At 40.0% G+C, this 21,115-nt stretch overlaps 1 protein-coding gene across 1 annotated transcript in view; it reads right to left on the bottom strand.

The window, feature by feature from the left end:
* LOC134582681 (uncharacterized) overlaps positions 1-21,115 on the bottom strand; it is a 50,530-nt gene that overhangs the window by 17,178 nt on the left and 12,237 nt on the right. The window contains exon 6 of the mRNA XM_063439331.1: positions 153-243. Coding sequence (XP_063295401.1) covers positions 153-243 — 91 coding nt within the window. The remainder of the gene's footprint in view (positions 1-152; positions 244-21,115) is intronic.

The following is a 21,115-nucleotide window of genomic DNA, read 5'->3' as shown; positions in this document are numbered from 1 at the left end:
GCCATCCAGCTCTCCCCAGGCCAGAGTAATAGAGTGAAGAGCTGAGTCAGTCTGGCCCTTTAGGAGAAACCCAGCCTGCCGGGGTAAGCCTTCTATCCCTCCCATCAGTCACTGTATCAGATCCTCTGTCCCAATATAGAGAGTTTACTGACCTGATCCCGGGAGGAATGCTGCCAGTAACATACAGGGGATCCATGCAGTTGGATGCAGCATAATGTCTGTAACAGGCTGGAGATACAGTGACTGCAATTATAGATACACTGAGAAACCATCACAACCACAGGGGCTGGGTCTGGCCGTGTCTCTGTACGTGGCAGGATGCGGGACGCAGTCACGGAAGGTGCTGTGCAGGATGTCAGTAACCAAAACTGACCAATATAAGACTCAAGGCGCCTAAGAAAGTCTTATTACAAAGAAACATTTAATTTGCAAAAAAAAAAAAATGCAGAATCTAGTGGACCCCTAGCTCCATCCTCTCATCTCCCTCTTCCCAGAGAAAGAGATAATATAGCAGATAGAGTACAGCTGTACGTTCCCCTATAACTTATTCTGACACCCATTGCTTGCCATGGGATCTTTACAGTAACGCTCACACAGACACAGTTTTTGTTTATTAAAAATTAATGAGAAACACTAACAGAGTGAATGAAAACACTGTACATTTCCTTATAATCTTTAAAACGGAAAATCACGATTCCTTGAGAGATCCTGGAGATCTGAAATAAAAGGACAGTTTTACTTGGTATTTCTAATTTATTGTAAAGGCATGATCTACGTGTGGTTGAGAAAGAGAGGGGCAAGGCAGTGAGAATTCTTTCCTTAGATGTTCAATGTTGTCAGTAAAGTAGCATGCCACGCTATCGCCTGTAAGGTTGGTTTGGGGGGGGGTGGCCACATCAGGTCAATGAAGGGAGTTAAAGGTATTAAAAAGATGCCTGGGATTGCTGGGGCATGAGTCAATGAGGGAGGAAAAGTATGACTGTTGGCAAGGGCTGTGCGGTATGAATTTGTAGTGGAGGAAGTCTGCCTGGGTGCGTGACTTCCTCCAGCAGCGTTCAGAAGAACAAGAACATCTCTGCAGGTAGCGTGTTGATTTAGTGTGCCACAGTTGGGGGCATGTTCTCCTCAAGGTGCATGTTTGAAGCGGGGCTGCAGCATCTAGGGCAGAGGTGAGGGTAGTGTTATATGAGGAGATAGCCAGTGAGGGACAGGAGAAAGCAGGGATGGATAGAAGTTGGGAATCAATATTAGCTGATAGCTGCTGGAGATCAATATAATTCAGATTCCTTTAAGGGGTTTAGGATTGTGATGATGGGGTATTGAGAGCTATTGAGAGCAAATGATAAGAGGTGGTGATCTGAGAGAGGAAATGGAGTGTTGCAGAGATTAAAGATTGTACATTAATGAGAGAAAATAAGATCAAGGGTATTACCAGTGGGGGCTTAGCCCACTGTGATAGCCCAAGGGAGGAGGTAATTGAAAATAGTTTTGAGGCTACTGAGGACAAGGATAGATTAATGGGAATGTTGAAGTCCCCAAGAATTAAGGATGGAAAATTAGAGGAGAGGAAGTAGTGAAGCAAAACAGCAAAGTGGTCAAGGAAGAGGAGAAGGGAACCAGAGGGACGATAGATAACAGCAATGTTAGCAGAAAGGGGTTTGAACTCATTTTTGTACTCAGCAGACATAGCTCAGCTATGTGGTCTGAGTACAGCAATACCCCCGTATGTACCTTTGCCAGGTATATGTGGATGTTGAAGGGGCACATTTGAGACGCAGCCATTCAGTTTTTTTTCTAACTTTGAAGTTTTATGCTGAGTCCATGTTCCAATTTGGAGTAGTTTAAATTTTTGGTTATTGAAACTTCCCCACAAACACAAACTATTTATTAAAGAATACACCCTGGGGTAATTCAAAAGGCATATTTTGAACCTTAGCGTGGGATCATTTTTTCTCTAGTTTGTTCGAGGTGTAGTGGTAATGAGCGTTTTTAAATGTATTTTTTACTTCTTAAAACTTTTTTTACTTTTTAAAACTATTTTTTAAACTTTTGTTTTGCTTATTAATTTTTTTAAAGTTTCCTAAACTTTCGTAAAACTTTTTTTTACAGATTTAACATTTTTCTAAGCTTTTTTTTTTTACCGTTAACCCCTAACTAGCAGTAAGCAGCACTAACAGTAAATTCCCCATTTTCCCATAACTCCCACCCACCCCAGCTAGCAAAATATTTAATTATACAATATTTAAATTAGTTAATTAAATAAATTTAAACCCCGAGGGTTAAAAAATAAATAAAAGTTAATCGTCAGGGGTTAAAAAAAAATTAGATCACAGTATAATACTGTGATCTGTATTTTGATCACTGTAGGCAGTGATCGACTGGCAGGGAAGGGGTTAATTTTTATTTGGACTGGGTAAAGGGTTTATTTTTTTTTATTTTTTACTTAAACGTTATTAAAACTTTTTTTTAACTTCATTTTTTAACTTTTTAAAGCTTATTTTAAAACTTTTTTAACGTTAACCCCTAGTTAGCCTAACACTAAATCCCTCAACTCCCCACTAACTTCCACCCTCCCCAGCTAGCTACATTTATAATTTTAAAATATTTAAATGAATTAATAAAATAAATAATAATAATAAAAAAAAAATAACCCTCAGGGGTAAAAAAAAATAATTAAGTTAATTTTTTATTAAAATGGTTAAAAGGGGTGGGATTTTAATTTAACTTTATTTATTTTTTGACAGGGGGCAGGATCACTGCACTTCACACTGAACCCGGAAGTGCAGGGAGGCGGAAGGTGAGTATACACAGCACATGTGCTCGCTCTGACATGCTGTCAGAGCGGGCACATGTGCTGGGACAGCGCAAGTCGGTGCTCCCGGTCTGCCTCTAATACAGAGGCAGACCGGAGCACCATTAACCCCGCGATCGCCGCGATTGCGGCGATCTGGGGTTAATTTTAACGGGTGACGGACGAGGTCCGTCACTCGTCGTTAAGGCAATCCCTTGAGTGACGGACCTCGTCAAGTTTGAAAAAAAAAACTGGAATGGCTGTGTCTCAAATGTTCCCCTTCAATGTTCACATATACCTGGCAAAGGTACATACGGGGATATTGCTGTACTCTGCCGACATAGCTGAGCAACATATGAAGTAGTATACAGTCGTAGTACACATAAGGTTTGCAAAATATACTGTGCAAACTCACTTTGTGTGTCAAAAAGGCAGAAAAAATGCTTATTACCACTACACCTGGTACAAGCTAGCGGAAAGATGATCCCACGCTAAGGTTCAAAATATGCCTTTGGAAATACCCTGGGATGTGTTCTTTAAGAAATGGTATGCCTTTATGGTGTAGTTGTAATATGTAGCCTGCTCAAGTGCTCCAAAGTGGGACACGGACGCCTCAAAACCCTCCATGAAAATTCACACTTAAAAACCTTAACTTGTTACGTCTCTTTTACAGCACTGTAACTTCACAAAATAGTGTCTAGGTCATACATTGGGCATATTGTTTTACCCAGAAGGCTTAGCTGAGCATAATTTGTGGGTTTTGAACTTAGTGGCACATATGAAATGCACAAAATGCCCAGCAAAAATGTAATCCATATGTAAAAAATGCTCAACATTATTTTTTACCACATACTTTGGCATACATTGGTGAAAAAAATGTGGGCATGTTAAAGCACAAAATGCACCATATGAGATACCCTGAGGTGTCTACTTTTACAAATGTTAGGCCTTTGTTGGTTTTTTTGTGAACAGTCAAACTGCTATAATACCCCAAATTGAAGCATAGGCCCATTAAATCCGCCTCTCAAAATTCTACTGTGAGTACTGAAAAGGACAGGTCTCCTATATGGCACTGTAGCTTCACAAAATAGTGCCAAAGATATACAATGGGGGTACCGTTGTACTCAGTAGAAGTAACTGAACACATAATAAAACTTTGGACAGGAATAGCACACGCCAACTTTACAAAATACACATTGAAAAATATTATTATGTACTTTAAATGTATTTAATGTGTTGATATAAATATTATAAGTTTTATTCGGATTGCTTCAAGAACACTGAAATTGAGAAGCCATACCTTGGCCTATAGAGTATTACAGACTTTCATTGTATAAGGAATGGAGACCACATCTGGTTCACTTTAAGAGTGATGTTGAAGGGCTTGTTTATAGTAACCTTTGACCTAGCCTTGAAAGCCTGAATTCCTTTGAAGACTCACATTTCTACAGGCAATTATTCATTACATCATGTATATAGAAGTTCTTTGTCTTACATAGCTTGCCGCCAAATATAACGTATGACTTTAATCATAGATTTCAAATGATGCTAAGTAACTCCCCTTTTTCTAAGATAGCCACTTATTTTAAAGTAAGGCAATCTTATGTATACTCCCCTCTGTAACTGAATTTTAAACCCATAAAACTGATTGTAGTTTAGAATTCGTGGCCAATACCTTTAACATCAAAAATGGATAACAACTGGAAAATTGCTCTCTGTATTGGACAAAGAATGTTAAAGACATTTGTTATTACCAGATGGATTGTTATGTTTGAATAAACATAAGTTAACTGCAAGATATTTGATTCGATTGTTATGAAAACTGATATGTGACAAACAAAGATTTCACGGAATGCCAATTTCCTACATTTAATGGTGGAGAATGCGGGCACCAACAGCAAACTTTTGAATTAAGCCTGAATTATGACTGCTACAAGCTACAAGAAGATTACAAGAAGAAGTCAAGAAACTCACTGAAGAAAAGTTGAAATTGTTCCCTGAAGAAAAAAGCTTTAGTACCCGGCTTGCAACAGGAGAAACACAATTGACTGATACAGCAGGATGGCATCCCAAAAATCCTTTATTTAAACATTCAGTTTTACTATGCGAAAATAGAGTTGCGCAGGGGAAATCGTTCGAACGTGGAAATGCTCAGTACTGACGGAAGAATATGACGATAATATATTGATAATATATTATAATTTTGACGATAATAATTGAGATGACAATCTGGATCCTTTTATCCATACTTTATTTATGAAGAAATAAATGTTATGACGAATTGCAGATCGAAGATGGCATTTCGGAGGATTCTCAAGAAATAACTACATATTCCAAAAAGTATTCTTCCATCAGATGATGCGCACACCTGTGGAAATCAAATACTTCAAGGGTATGTGTCTTTAACATGTCTGTAGAAGTTGCTCATATGTATATTGAAACAAATTGTATTAACTGTTTAGTTAATTATGGATTGGCAGGAAAAGACTGCTGTCAAATGTAACAGGATCTGTCTGTAAAAGAGTTAATCCTGAAAACGCTATTGTGTATTGAAATGGTTAGACAGATTAACTGGTAATGAGCAAAGCAATGTGGTTAAAAGGGAAAGAAAAGTTGCATTACTGGCAAAAGGCTTTCTGGAAACTAAATATTCTATAAAGGAATGGTGTCAACTTAAAAAGACCAGTAATTGTTATGTTTGTAATACATCGAAACAAAAAAGAAATGTGTTGTTAAAAACAATTGAAAAATATATGTGTTGTTGCAAGGTCTAGTAATTTACCTAGCCCCTAGCTAAACTGTAAATCTCCTTAAAAGTGTTAAAAGAAGGAAATCGCCCCCCATGGCTCTCTTTTGAGAGTGCATTGGATGCAACATTAGTTGAAACAAAAACTCAGACTCTCGGCAGTTGTTGAAAGGTTTAAGTAATGTCAAGGAAATTAAGATTTTAATATAATGAAAGAAATGCTTAAGAATCAGACTGATCTGTTAAATAGAACCCATAAAACAATGTCTCACATGTCAATATTAGACGTTGTTACTAATTTTGACAATTTGCAAAAATTGTTAGTATGGGGAATGTTACAGATATTTGTGGAAAAATCTGAAAGATTTGGATTTTAGTTTGGAAGTAGAAGTTGTGTGAAAAGGGCAGGAGAGAAGAAAAGATATAGAAAAATTGGGAAATTGTGCAAGGAAAAGGGTCAGATGGAAACTCTCAGATTAGCCAGATTGATTAAAAATGTGTCTAAATATGATGAGCAGAGAGGACCTTTTTACAATATGAGGGTTTTTGAAGGTGAAATGAATAAACGAAAATTTAGTGATGTGGTAGCCACCAGATGTCGTTTGATCTGGCTGCCAGCCTCATTAAGTGAATGGGTTAAAAATTAACTCATTGATGTGTTGGAGGATAAGGAATGTGAAAAGCCCAGAGTTTAGTTGCAGGGATTGTTTCCAAATATATTGCTAATGGTTGTACAGTGTGAAACTGGTTTGAATAGTTTAGAATTTTCTATTTTTGATTAATTTAAATGGAGAAAATTATGATATACATGTTTGTGCTAATTTAAGGAATAAGGCATGGAATTTGATTACTGACACAAAACCGTCTACTATGTCTAAAGAGTAACATAGGCAGAGTGTTAGTGAATATGTCTCTATAATATCAGGGTAACCAAATGAGCTAGATTAAGAGATTTTGCTGCTATGGAAATTATGAAATCCTTGCAATTGTTAAAAAGGAAAAACACAGGAATAACTAAAATGTTGCACAGACACACTTTTGTCTAGGGATACTTCAGCAGGACTGGCCCCTATTAAAAATGTGTCTAGTGAAGAAGGTAGAAGGAGAAATGAGGTTATTAATTGAATATGGTAATTTTAGAGTGAGGTTTAAGGAAAGACCACAAAATTAACAAAATTACCAGGGTACTAAAAACTATTCGGCCACACCCCAAGATAGATATTATAGGGTTTTATTAGAGTAATTCTATGGTATGCTATAATTGCAACCAATAAGGTCATGTTAGGAGATATTGTCCTAAATATGAAGAAAAAAACTTACCCAGTGAAAGGGAAAGAAAATTGAATTTCCCAGACCATAAGAATCTACAGAGAGTGGCAGCTGTAAAAACAGAGCATACATCTTCAACCAACCCCCCCTCACATATCAAATTCATGTGAAGAGTGTATACTGATGTTAAGTGCCATTGAAAGAAAGGTGTCACAAATCGACAAGTAAAATCTGCCTAAACTCACCAATAAATAGGGATGTGAAACCCCTAGCTATTATCAGATCTATCATGCTGATAACGAAGTGAAGATGGGCGACCATATATTTATGGAAGACTAGAGGGAAAAATAACAGAGTTTTATTAGAAACAGGAGCAGGAATGACTCTAATAAAACACGCTTGCCTTTAAAAATGTAAGTTATTAAATTTGGTTTTATGGCAAGCTTTAGGTGAGAGCAAAACAGGTTGAGTGGTTAAACCTAATAATTTAAGATAGTTTAGTCATGATATAACTGTAAAACAGAGTGAAGTGTCACCTTCTATACAACAAGATGATGAGGTTGTACCATATCTTAAAACTAAATACCCCACAGTGTGCTCTAAGTCTAAACAAGAGTGTGGGATAGTGAATTTGCAAGTTGTAATTGTAGTTCTAGACCCCCTGCAGTTAAACAATATAAGATCCCAAAGAATAAGAAGAAGGTGTGAATCAGGTGATAAAAGCATTGGTATCTCAAGGAGTGTTGAGAGTGGGTAATTCCAAATGTAAGTCACCATTTGGCTAATAATCAAGCCAATGGCACTTATGGTTTAATTGTAGACACGTATGTGGTGAATAAGTAAATCTCATCAGATATCATGGCGCAAATAGATGCTAATGTTAAGTACTTTCTGTATTGGATATAGTCAATGTGTTCTTTTCTATACCATTCAATCCAGATAGCTAGTATTGCTATGCTTTTACCTTTAAAAATCATCAATATCTGTTCCAGGTGTTGCTACAGGGCTTCCACTCCTCGCCAGCTTACTTTCATAAAGCAATGGCTCAAGTATTGGAACCCCTGGGGAATGGGAATAAGATATTGCAATATGTTGATGATCTGTTAGTTCAAACAGTAACAAGGGAAGAGCATGAGCAGATACTGTGTGATATTAGTCAAAGCACTGGCAGATAATGGGTTAAAACTGAACACATTCAAAGTGCAGATCTTGAAGGAAAGATTTACTTTCCTAGGAGTTAATATAGATCCAGAATGTAAAACGCCATGTACAGCAAGGGTTAAAGCATTGCAGCAATTGCCAAGGCCAATGACAGTGTATCATCTACAGAAATGTTTAAGCTTGATAAATGTTAGCAGAGAATTTATATATGATATGGAAGGGATAGCAAAACCCTTATACAATATGCAATATGCTAAAATATAAAAGATAAGATCATCTGGACAGGGGAAGTTGAAAAGAGTTAAATCTGTTAAAAGATGCTCTCACACAAGCGCCTGTGCTAGCTGCTCCCATTGAAACAGTACCATATATTGTTCAATGTTACGCAGGTGTCTCTTCATTAATAGCAGTTTAATGCAAAGGTAGCATGAATCTTTACGAATACTGGGATATTTTTCTAAAATTATGTATCCAGCGGAAAGATGAATGTTTTCCTATGTAAAACAGCTCATGGCTGTATGATGGGCTTTAGAAGCAACACAACAAATGGCAGGATTTGGACAGATAAATTTACAAACCCCCCAAATATCTAAAACTGTTACAAAATTGTTCTGAGTTAGGAGTATATAGCCAGTTACAAAATAAACCACCCAGGGTAGAAACCAGTAAAAGATATGCTATTCCTGATTTGATGTCAGAAGGAAATGGAAATATAATCCAGATCTCCTTTTGAGAAGCAAATAATACAAGGGATTTCTAGTTTGTATGTGGAGTGACGAGATTTTATGTTGATGGATCACATCACACAGGTTATGACATATATGACGATTAAACAAAAGAATTGCAAAGATAGACTGCCAGGCCATATGTCTGCTCAGAAAGCGGAGTTAGAGTCTGTAAAGAAAGTTCTAGAAATAACAATATATGACCCAGTGAATGTAATCAGTGACAGCAGTTATGTAGTTAAAGCTTTAACACTTCACCTCCCAATATGGAGAAACGAGGAATGGTAGATTCTCAGGATAAAGCTTTAAAACATGCAGGTATTCTGGCAGAACTGTTTAATTAAGCAGAAAATAAAGGTTTAACTTGTTGTTGTGAAACAGACTTGTAGATCAGGAATCAAAGGAAACTTTGTCTGAGGAGTTGTAATACTTGGAAAATCTAATGAGTGCAACTGTTAGTAAAAAGACAAATAACAAATACCCTATAAGATCAGATAGAGAATGGAAGGATGTAGCTTTCAGTATAAAAAGAATGGACCTAGATACTGAAACTGGCATGTACAGGGTTAAACACAATGAAACACAAACATTTGTACCTAGTGGCTTATTACAAGAGCTGATTGTATTCAATCATCGTACACAGGGCATTTGGGTACAGGACAACTATTTAAGGTCCTGCAAAATAAATTGTATCATCCTAATTTAAAACAAAAAGTGTATAAATATATTGCAGAAGTGTCTCATATGTGTTCAATTAATCCAAGACCTAAATACAAGAAACCAAAATTGCAGAGAGTTCCTTTGGCAAAAAGCACATGGTACTCTATAAATTAAAATGAATAAAATAAAATAGAAATAAAAATGCTTTAAGATAAGAGTAATTGGTTAACATATTTACCAGGAGTATTAATGTCTATTCCTGCAAATCCAAACTCAAGTGTCACCGCATGAGTTAGTGACATGTCGAACTATGTAATCACTTTCCCTAATAAACCTTTTGTTCCAAGTTACAGCAGAACATGCTGAATAGTTAAAAGTATTACAGGAACATCTATTGTTAGAATTGAAGTTTGCTACTTCAAATGTCGTCCCTTATGGTAAACTATGTGTTAAAGTTGTACAGCGCTACGGCATCTGATGGCGCTATATATGTAAAAATAAATTAAATACATATAAAGAAGTAACACAGGGAAATTATGCAGATATGTTTAAGCCAGGTTATAAGGCAATGGTAAATCATTTAAAACACCAGGTCTATGAAAAGCAAGTTGGGAAGGTCCTTATGGTCCTTATGTTAGTCTAAGAATAAAAATTAGGACAAACTGTGTTATAGGTTTAAAAAGCAAACATTGGTACAAAGTGTAATAAATCAATTCTTGTGTCTAGTGATCAATGTAAAAGAAATGTACTAAAGTATAAGAAATTTACTAATGTATAAGACATTTACTAATGTATAAGAATAGTAAACTGCCATCTGTTTTTCATTACAGAACCAATACTGTTTTACATGGACAAAAACCTGTATGATTTTAAATAAAAGGACAAATTGTTTGGACTTTCAAAGGACATTATGGACTTTCAAAGAGACTGTGCTTGTGGATTCGATTGGAGAGGACAATATTTCATGGACTAAATCAAACCGATTGTGTTTTCTGGTTAATATAAACTGTATACAATTGCACAGCATAATAACTATGATACCGTTATTATTAATGTTAGGTAAAATCAATGCCCAAGGTAAATTAATGAATTAGTGAAAAATGTAAAGGTAATTGTAACAAGAATTTTGTTCTTAGGAGTTCAGAAATGAAAGGGTTAAAATGACTTGCTTCTCCCTCTTGGAGTGTAAAAAGCAATACAGACAACTGGAAATGGCTGTGTTAAAATGCCTTTCCTTGTAAACTGATACTTAGATCAATATCAGAAAACAAAAATTAAAATCCCATAAATAATTGGTATAAGTTATTATGATGCATTATATTTACATAAAGCATCAAAGAGGGGCTTGAAAAATATTATTATGTACTTTAAATGTATTTAATGTGTTGATATAAATATTATAAGTTTTATTCGGATTGCTTCAAGAACACTGAAATTGAGAAGCCATACCTTGGCCTATAGAGTATTACAGACTTTCATTGTATAAGGAATGGAGACCACATCTGGTTCACTTTAAGAGTGATGTTGAAGGGCTTGTTTATAGTAACCTTTGACCTAGCCTTGAAAGCCTGAATTCCTTTGAAGACTCACATTTCTACAGGCAATTATTCATTACATCATGTATATAGAAGTTCTTTGTCTTACATAGCTTGCCGCCAAATATAACGTATGACTTTAATCATAGATTTCAAATGATGCTAAGTAACTCCCCTTTTTCTAAGATAGCCACTTATTTTAAAGTAAGGCAATCTTATGTATACTCCCCTCTGTAACTGAATTTTAAACCCATAAAACTGATTGTAGTTTAGAATTCGTGGCCAATACCTTTAACATCAAAAATGGATAACAACTGGAAAATTGCTCTCTGTATTGGACAAAGAATGTTAAAGACATTTGTTATTACCAGATGGATTGTTATGTTTGAATAAACATAAGTTAACTGCAAGATATTTGATTCGATTGTTATGAAAACTGATATGTGACAAACAAAGATTTCACGGAATGCCAATTTCCTACACACATGAGAAGTTCTTTGTTATAAGTTTGTGTGCCAAAAACCCCAAAACACAAAATTTTACTCCAATATTTAGCAGAGATTGGTGGTGAAATGGCTACTTAGAAAGTGTCAAAACAACCTAAGGACAATAGCCTGTGATGTCTACTTTATATAAATATATACTTTTGTGTGGCAATTTTGTTTTCTTTTATGGCTATTAAGCTTACAAGACAAACATACCAAATTCTAAAATCGCTCCACATTAAAAGTTTATTTTACTCCTTGTGCTTTGTGACCTGTAACTACCAAAAACAACTTAAAATCCCAGACACATTATATATTTTGTAAATCAGAACAACGAAATGAATGTTAGTGGAATATAAATAATTTTAAACACAGACACAAGAACCAGATAACAGTTACAGATAACACTTAGTAATTCATTTTACTTTCTAAATCTTACAAAGTCCCATTGTAAGTACAGGGTGAAATTAAGGTTAGGAGGTGTCTATTCCAGAATTGCGAAATTGCCGCCACAAAGACTGGGGAAATCCTTTGAAATTGACAGGAATTAGATTTATGCAGTCATAAAATAGATAAAGTAATGACGTCAAAATCATCATCATTTACAGTTAACCCATTCCAGGACAAGAAATGTTGGTGATGTAATTGCGCCATCTACTGACCAAAAACTAGATGATAGTCTGTAAGGTAGACACACCTACAGTTCCCTATTCGTCCGATCAACTAATGACGTTGTTATGGTACTTTTTAGCAGTAAACAAAGATGTTTAAATGTCTATCTGTTCCTGTCCAAATTAAAGAAAATTGAATTGCGTATATACGCTGAAGTAATTCAGACTGACACACGGAGTTCAGGTTAAAATAACTTAGAGGAAATGTATTGGCAAGTGAAGCAAGAGCGGGCTCGCAGGCCCTTTTAACCCCTTAAGGACCAAACTTCTGGAATAAAAGGGAATCATGACATGTCACACATGTCATGTGTCCTTAAGGGGTTAAGAGGCATTTTGCGTCATCATTGATTATCAAGATATCAGTAAATAAACATCATTAATTGGATTAATTGTTAAGTGTCTGGGTTAGTGTCCACCTATCAATATAATTAATTGGCTCAAAAACTAAGTGGTTAGCTAAGTGTCCACCCACCGAGAGGTGGTATTGTTCTGGACACGGGTGGGGACAGGGGGCTCCAGCGCCATCTTCCCTAACATGAGGTTTACTCGGTGGAAAGGGGGGCTGGAGCGTCATTTTACACAGTCAGTGATGTCAGGTCTTGTGGTCAGGTGCAAGGTCTCTTATGAATAGAACATTTCATTAATACAGTGTTCTCATGGCCTTCAAATTATACTATGTTGCGAGTTAGGGGAAATTCAGCAGTTTCTTGGTTAGTCATGTCTTTATAGAAAATACAGTCTTTGTCCTTTGTATTAAATGTGCTGGGAAATTCTGTCATGTAATGTAGTTTTAAAATGGAGAAGTCAGGTAATGGGGACAAAATGGAGGATTTGTCCCAGTGTGAGGTTAAAATGGAGTTAGTACAATAATTCAGTACAAGTTCAATAAAGATTTTTAATAATTCTACATCAGTCCCCCCTATGAAATGTTAGATTCTAAGAGATAAACTTTATTTGTTAATACCAGAAGACGTGTTAGCCAAAAGGCACAGAAACCCCGTGGCCGCTAGCTAGGTGTTAATGCAAAGTGCAAGTCTGTCCCTAATTCTGACCCTAATGGGCTAACTCATCGTCAGTATGGCTCTCGAACACTTCACACCCATGGGTGGCCCATGGTGGCTTGCCCACCACTTCTCCACACGGGGCCTTTACCATTCACTGACAGATGCTGTCCCTAAGCTGGTCCCTTCCTAGAACTCTCGCACTTTATCAACAAAAGGGATAGTTTGCAGCGGTAAACAGGGTGAGTTGAGATCCTGGAAATCTTGGTCATCAACTTCAAGATGTGTGAAAGTGGGTGCCGCTTGGTCAACAGTCTTCATGAGGGATTTTCTCAGACAAGGGAAGACACAACAAAAGAGAAGAGCAAAGATAAAAAGAAAAAATAGTATTGCCATACCAATATGCATTAAAGCCTTTTGCCATCCTGTCATCCAACCAAACCATCTGTCCCAGGGATCTTTTATCCCAGAATTCCTTTTCAACTCTTCAGAGAGCTCATTTAATTTTTCTATGGCTAATGTAACTTTACCATTAGGGCCTGTGTTTTCTGGGATGTAAGTGCAACATGTCATGGTGTCGGGCAGAATTTTACATACTCCTCCTTTTTCGGCTAGAATCATATCTAAGGCCATTCTATTCTGGAAAGCCATTTGGGATGTGGCCTGCAACTGTTCGGCTAATCCCTGGAGGGCATCTCTGGTATAATTAACAAAACGCTGTTGGTTATAATAAATGTAATTTATCCAATTTAAATTCTTGTTTGCGGTAACTATGGTAAAAAGTGATTCAAATCCTGCAGCAACTTCATCTCTTGATTTAAATTCATTGGGCACCCCCCTAGGCACCCCAATGGCATCAATATAAATGTGAGGATCAAAACTTCCTTTGACTGGGGCTTCGCGCTTAACCTTAGTGTGACTGGACTCATGGGTGTTGAGGTGTGTGTCAGAGATAATGTGTATGGGCATAATGGCTTTAGCCAAAGTACACTCCCCCCACCATTCCTTGTCCATTCTGGATCTTAGCTGTAAATCCCCACACAACCAGTAAATATCCCCTAATGATCTAGTATGGAACTGCAACAAGTCCATGGAGACATTTCTGTAGGTAGCACAATACCCCTTAGAGAAGTTACCCAAGAATTTACCAATTCCATCATAATTAGCATAACAAGTGTAATTACCTTTATATACGGTAATACCATCTGGGGGTTTGACATCCTTGGCTAGAAGAGGATACTCTACTGTCCATGCTTGACATATGGACCTGTTGAAATTGTAGTGATAGGCAAAAAGACTCAAAACACATTCTTCTATATCTACTGGCAGGGTTAAAGGCACAGTGCCCAGATGAGGCCGGGCACCGCCACACACACATAGCATGCGGTTTTGTTATGTTTGTTGGCATTATATTTCATCCATTCTAACCATAGATTAACATCATTAAAACCTGTCTCAGCGGCCATGGTATCTTCAAAGGTGGGGTTAGCAATGGCCATCATGTCCTTAAAGGACTGGATGTGTGGTTTTAATGGATTTGAGACCATATGAGTAGCTCCTTGCCACTCAGAAGAGTTACACATATCTTTGAGGTAGAAATGCCCTAACTTGTTATAGGAACCCTTTTTCCAATACATTCCCATTACGTACTGGTCTGCATCTGTTGGACTTGGATGCTCAATATTTAGAATTAATTTCATTGGTGTACCTCCTCCAGGCTTTCTCAGAGTCATTCTTTGAAGGAGGGATCTACCATGGTCATCTACTTTAGATAAGGCACTTTTTGGTTTGTAACCCCAGGCAGGCCCGACATTCCATCCCGCCGCCCCCCAATGGTCACAATTGTGCCCCCATTGTCTGTCAACTACACAAACATATGGGTCTTTTGCATGAGGGATATCTCTATAGATATTCTGAATTTGTGATGTAGGGAATGGGCATTCTACAATGTCACAATAATCAAAGGTATAGGTAGCCACGTGGGTACATGATGAATTATACCAGAAGGTGTACCCACTAACATCTTTAGTGATGGCTACTTGCTGGGCCTTAATTAAACTAATTAAGGAGACAATGTACCAGAGGTACATGGTTGTGCGGTATCTGCTTCCTCTGGGGCAGGAGACTTTTTGCAATGGGAAGCGTGGATCCAATGTGGCCTGCCGGCCAATTTGATGGAGGTTGCGGTAATTAGGAGAACTTGGAATGGCCCGTCAAATCTTGGTTCCAGGGTGTTTTTCCGCACAAACTTCTTGACCAGAACCCAATCTCCGGGAAGCAGGTTGTGGGTACCTGTATCCAAATCGGGATCTGGAATTGAAGAGAAAACTTGGGCATGTATTTTGTTTAAGGCACTTGCAAGTTCAGTTACATAGTCTACTAAAACATCAGATTGAAGCTGTAACTGCTGCGGATAATAACAACCTAGTCTGGGTGCTGTCCCAAATAGAATCTCATATGGGGATAATGAGTGCTTCCCTCTAGGTGTGTGCCTAACGCTGAATAAAGCTATTGACAGGCTTTCTGGCCAGGGCATCTTTGTTTCTTGTGACATTTTTAACATTCTGGCTTTTAAAGTGCCGTTAATGCGCTCTACTTTACCACTACTTTGTGGGTGGTAAGGGGTGTGGAAGGCTAGGGTCACCCCCAGAGCAGTCCAAATTTCTTTAGTCACTGTTGCTGTAAAAGCTGGGCCCTGATCACTTTCAATGACTTCTGGAAGTCCAAATCTACATACAATGTCTGTAAGTAGGCGTCTTGCGGTTGTTTTTGCAGTGATATTGGCCACTGGGTAGGCTTCTGGCCAGCCTGAGAACATATCCACTATTACTAGTGCATATTCATGAGGCCCACTCTTGGGCATTTGGATATGGTCAATTTGAATTCTCTGGAATGGGTACATGGGTTTTGCTTGGTGTTTTGCAGGCACCTTGATTGGTCTTCCTGGATTGCATTTTGCACAAATGACACAAGCCCTACAGAAGCTGTTGATCAATGTTGTGATTCCAATGAGGGCGGCCATTAGGTCTTTTGACAGATGTGCAGGCCCATGTGCCCATTGGACAACTGCTGGATATAAATTTCTTGGAAGGCAAAATTTAGAGTTGTTGTAATATATTCCGTCCTTTAGGACAGCTCCTTTCTTCTTCCATTTCTGGATTTCTTCAGGGGTAATTGCAGCTTGCTGTTCTCGCAAAATTCTTAGATCAGTAGGAAGAGTTTGCAAGGTAAAGATAGGAACTTCTTCTTCTTGTCCGGACACTTCTTCATCCACTTCCTGCAACTCTCTGGCTGCTTGCTTAGCAGCCTGATCAGCCAAATGGTTGCCCTTTGCTTCATCTGTATCCAACTTCCCATGTGCCTTGACTTTCAAAACGGCCACTTCTTCAGGGAGTAGGAGGGCATCCATTAGTTCCTTGATTGCAGAGCTGTGTTTGACTGGTGTACCGGCAGTGGTAAGAAATCCTCTTGTCTTCCAAATGAGGCCGAAGTCATGTGCCACACCCAGAGCATATCTTGAATCTGTATAGATGTTGGCACGTTTTCCTTCGGAAATTTTGCATGCTGAAGTCAGGGCTTGTAATTCAGCTTCTTGCGCAGACATTGCTGGTGGTAAAGGTGATGACTTGATAACTTCATCTGTTGTGGTTACGGCATATCCTGTATGGTATTTTCCTTCTTCATCAGCATACCTTGAACTGTCCACAAACAGGGTAAAATCCGGATTTGGTAATGGATTCTCATGCATAGTTGGTAAGTGTACTGTTTCCATTTTCATCTGTTCAAAACAGTCATGGGGTGTTTCTGGGTCATAATCATTCACTATGACCAGGTCTTGAAATTCTTTTTCCAGGAAATGGCGTGGCCATGCTTCAAGAAGATCAGTTGTTGGGTATTTCACAATACCATTTTCCTGTAGCTGTGGTTCATCCATGGTGGCCCATAATTTTGCCATGGGCCCAAGATCATTCCATGATTTTGTTTTCAACTTGGTAACGGGAACATGTGGAATAGCAGTATCCCAATGACGGTACAGGTAATTGAGTTCTGGGGCAGTTGGATCAGGACCATGCTATTGCCTTCAGAGTCACAGTAGAAATCTTGAGCAGTGAGCTTCACCTCCGTCCAGTGATAAAGCTCATCTTCATAACAAGGTTCAGGAGTAATGTTTGGCTTGTACCACATTGTACAGAAGGCATAATCCGGGCCTTCACAGAGAGGTGTCTCATCCTCATGAAATGTTAAATCTGGATGCATTCTCTTGATGCACCCACAGAGAAGGTAAATGTAGGTTTCATCCATGATAAACCCATAGTAGATACCCCCCTCAGGGAGTGGAAGGAGAGTGGACGGATTGAGAACCTGACATCTTTATATGGAAATGTTGTCAGGCAGAAGAAGATGACATTGTAGACGCAGGTGTCTGGCAGGAGACACGTGCTTGAGCTGGACTTTGTTGATAATGGCCGAGATGTCATGAGGGGCCAAAACAACCAGAGGGTGGCCAAGGACCAGGTCTGCAGTTCTTTCAATAAGTTCTCTTGCAGCAAAAACAGCCCTAAGGCAGGAAGGGGTCCCTCTGGCCACAATATCCAGTTGACAGGAGAAATATCCAATAGGCCTCTGGCGGCCTCTTAAGTCATTAGTTTGGGTAAGAACTCCTGTAGCATGGCCTTGTCTTTCAGAGACAAATAATTTGAAGGGTTTGGTATAGTCTGGTAGGCCCAAAGCAGGAGCAGAAGCAATGGCACGTTTGAGGGAGTTGAAATTTTCCAGAGCTTCATTGGTCAGGCAGAATGGATCTGACTTGAGTGCATCATAGAGAGGTTGCATAAGCAGAGAGGCTTCTGGGATCCAAGCTCTGCAGTAGGAAATGAGGCCTAAAAAGGCATGAAGAGATTGTGAAGTCCTTGGAGGTGGAATATCCAGAACTGCTCTGACTCGGTCCCGAGTGAGATGTCTGGTACCTTGAGATAGGCAATGACCAAGGAAAATTACTGAAGGTTGGCAGAATTGCAGCTTGAGAAGTGAAGCTTTGCATCCTTGTTCTGCCAAATAGCAGAGGAGACTAATTGAACACTTTTCAGTAGTGGGTATATCATCTCCACAGAGCAGTAAATCATCCACATACTGGAGCAAGACAACTTCTGGGTGTTCAGCTTGCCATGGGTCAAGGATGGTGCACATGGCCCTTGCAAATTGACTTGGAGAATTTTGTGCCCCTTGGGGCATGACAGTCCAGGTGTACTGTTGCATTTCATGGGTGAAAGCAAACAGGTATTGACAGGTTGGGTCCAGTGGAACACTGAAAAAGGCATTAGCCAGGTCAATGACTGTGAAATACTTTGCAGATGGTGGGACTCAAGAGAGCAGAGTGTGAGGGTTTGGCACAAGAGGGGTGTCCAGGACAGTTGCTTCATTGACAGCACGGAGATCCTGAACCATCCTGTACTTCTCTGGCTCACCTTTTGGAGTTTTCTTCTTCACAGGAAATAATGGAGTATTACATTCTGATTTACATTTCACTAGAGCACCCTTCTCCAAGAGTGCTTTGATTTGAATAGAAATGGCTGCAGCCTGTGCTGGTTTTAAAGGATTTTGTGGTTTTCTTGGTAACTTAGCTCCTGGAATAAGCTTTACCACCACAGGTGGGACATTTAGGTGACCTATGTCCTCTGGGCCTGAGGACCATAATTTAGCAGGCACCTTTGTTTTTAACACATCTGGGAAATTGGACCTCAGTTCTGCTGCCTCCCCACGGGGTTCTTCTAAATGCAGCATCAGAGGTAGGGAGCACAAGGCTGAGGTGTCTGAATCAGATAGAGGTGTAGACATTTCTACTTGTCCATCTGGAGTGAAGGTGATAGATGCCTGCAGGCGTGAGAGGACATCAGCGCCTAACAGGTTAATTGGGCATGTGGAGGATACTACAAACCGAGCAAGCAAGCTAGTGCCAACTCGTAGTGGGGTTGTCAAAGGACTGTGTCTTGGTTGGCCATCCACTCCAACACAAGAGACATCAATGTTTGACAGGAAAGATGGGTCTGGCAGGTCTTGTTCCCGTAGAACACTTCGGGCTGCACCTGTGTCAACAAGAAATGTGGTTGGTTGGCCTTCAATGGGTAAAGTCACTGTGGCAAGTGGCCCCCCCTTATCCCCTGTAGACACTGCCATGACAGGGGTTACAGACACAGGCTTGCCAACTTCCTATTCATCTGGTTCCTCAACTATTGGAACCGTTGTCTCGGCCTTAGGGGCCGGGGCAGGCTTGGACGGCTTTCTGGGCTCTTTTGGCTCTCTTTTAGGTTCAGGGCAGTCACTTCTATAATGTCCTATAGCCTTGCAATTAAAACAAGTTATAGTCTCTGGTTTAGTACCCTTGAGGGCAGGGGAGGTGCTGGACACCATGAGGGGAGCTGAACTGGGCCTTCTGGGGGTCTGGGCAGATTCCAGACCTCTAGCAACTAGGAGTAAAGTATCCAGGGGAACAACCTTATATTCAGGGCGTGCAGCAATGATTCCCTTGCGTATGGAGTCTTTAACACCTTGGACAAACGCACCTGAAAGCATTTGTGAATGAATTTTGTCAGTAAGATCAAATCCCAAATCTGTAAACATTTGATACAGTCTTGCATGAAACCTTTCCACTGATTCTCCTTTGTCTTGCACAATATCAGTAAGGCCAGCAGCCTGATCTGCAAGTTTGTCCTGAGCCCAGTCTTTCAATTGGTTGCAAAAAGTTACTCCGGAGGGGTAATCAACATCACTTGTAAGCAGATCTGTACTGAGGTGGCGGGCCATGCTGGGCCAATATGCATCCCCTGCTTTAATAGCACAAATGCTCAGTAAGTCACGCCATGCGGCGGAATAAGTCTTTTGAATCTGAACTATCCCTCGGTAAAAAGGCATAGGCTGCTTTTCTGGGTCAGGGAGGGATTTCATTAAAGCACTAGCTTGTGTGGGGTTAAAGGCAACATATTTAGGAGGGGCCCGTTCTCCCCGACCCTTATGTCCGAAGGGATCATCAATGGAACGGGGGGCCGAGACTCCCGCAGCCTCCAATGAGTCCTGGGATAGCCTGTCAACCTCTTCCTCTTCTATATCTACGATCTGGGCCCTTCTACGTGAGGGGATCACCTGAGGTGACAGAACCGGGGGATGGGAGGGAGTCCCGGATGCGGGAGTCGCCAGTGGGTCATAATCTTGGGATAGGTAATCACCGGGAAGCACCGGCATCAGGGGTGCTGAATGACTGGGGGCCGCCATATTGGAGGCGTGGAAGGAAGCTGCATTGAGGTTAAGGGAAGAAGCGGTGGCCATGTTGGATGTGGGCACATCCGGGGCAGACTGTGCCGGACTGGGCATGACCGGAACCTGGAGAGTGGCTTGGGAAAGGGGGTATGGATAATTTGGATAGGGCAGGGACATGGGGTATGGGAAGGGGTATGGCCAAGCCATCTGGGTGGGGGCTGGGGCGGAACCTGGAGAGGACAGGAGAGTTGGGTAGGGATTAGGGAAGGAGGTGGGAACTTGGGCCGTGGTAGGGGCGGGCAAGGAAGAGGACGGAGAGGGATTAGTAGAGGTGGGTGTAGAAGGAGGAGCCGGAGTGGGTGCAGCAAGATTGACGGTAGCAAGGGAGGAGGGGTTAGCAAATACAGATGGGAGGGTAGGATTATCAACGGAGAGGGAGCGCAGGGAAGGAATGGCAGATGAAATGTTAGGATTAGACACAGAAGGTGGCACAGGGATGGATGAGGATGATGGGAATGTTAGGGATGGAGAAGGGGAAAAGAAAGATCCATCAGAATTCAGGACCGGGCAAACAGGGGAGGTGACGGGATGGGTGCTGGGAGGATTGGGAGTGGGGAACATAGTCAGCTGGCTATCACCTATTGCTGACTGAACCTTGGGGATAGACATCCCCTGGGCGCCATTTTGGGGCGCTGGCTGAGGGAATACCCCAGCAACACAGTTATTATGATACACAAACAATTTCACACCTTTGTGATTTATTTCTTCCTCAACCCAACCTTCTTGCTGAATAGCCTTCGCTACTCTGTACCATGCTTCA

Source organism: Pelobates fuscus, chromosome 13 (genome assembly GCF_036172605.1).
Source record: "Pelobates fuscus isolate aPelFus1 chromosome 13, aPelFus1.pri, whole genome shotgun sequence".
NCBI lineage: Eukaryota > Metazoa > Chordata > Amphibia > Anura > Pelobatidae > Pelobates > Pelobates fuscus.
The sequence above is the reverse complement of the archived record's forward strand: the minus strand, read 5'-3'. Positions and strand labels throughout refer to the sequence as shown.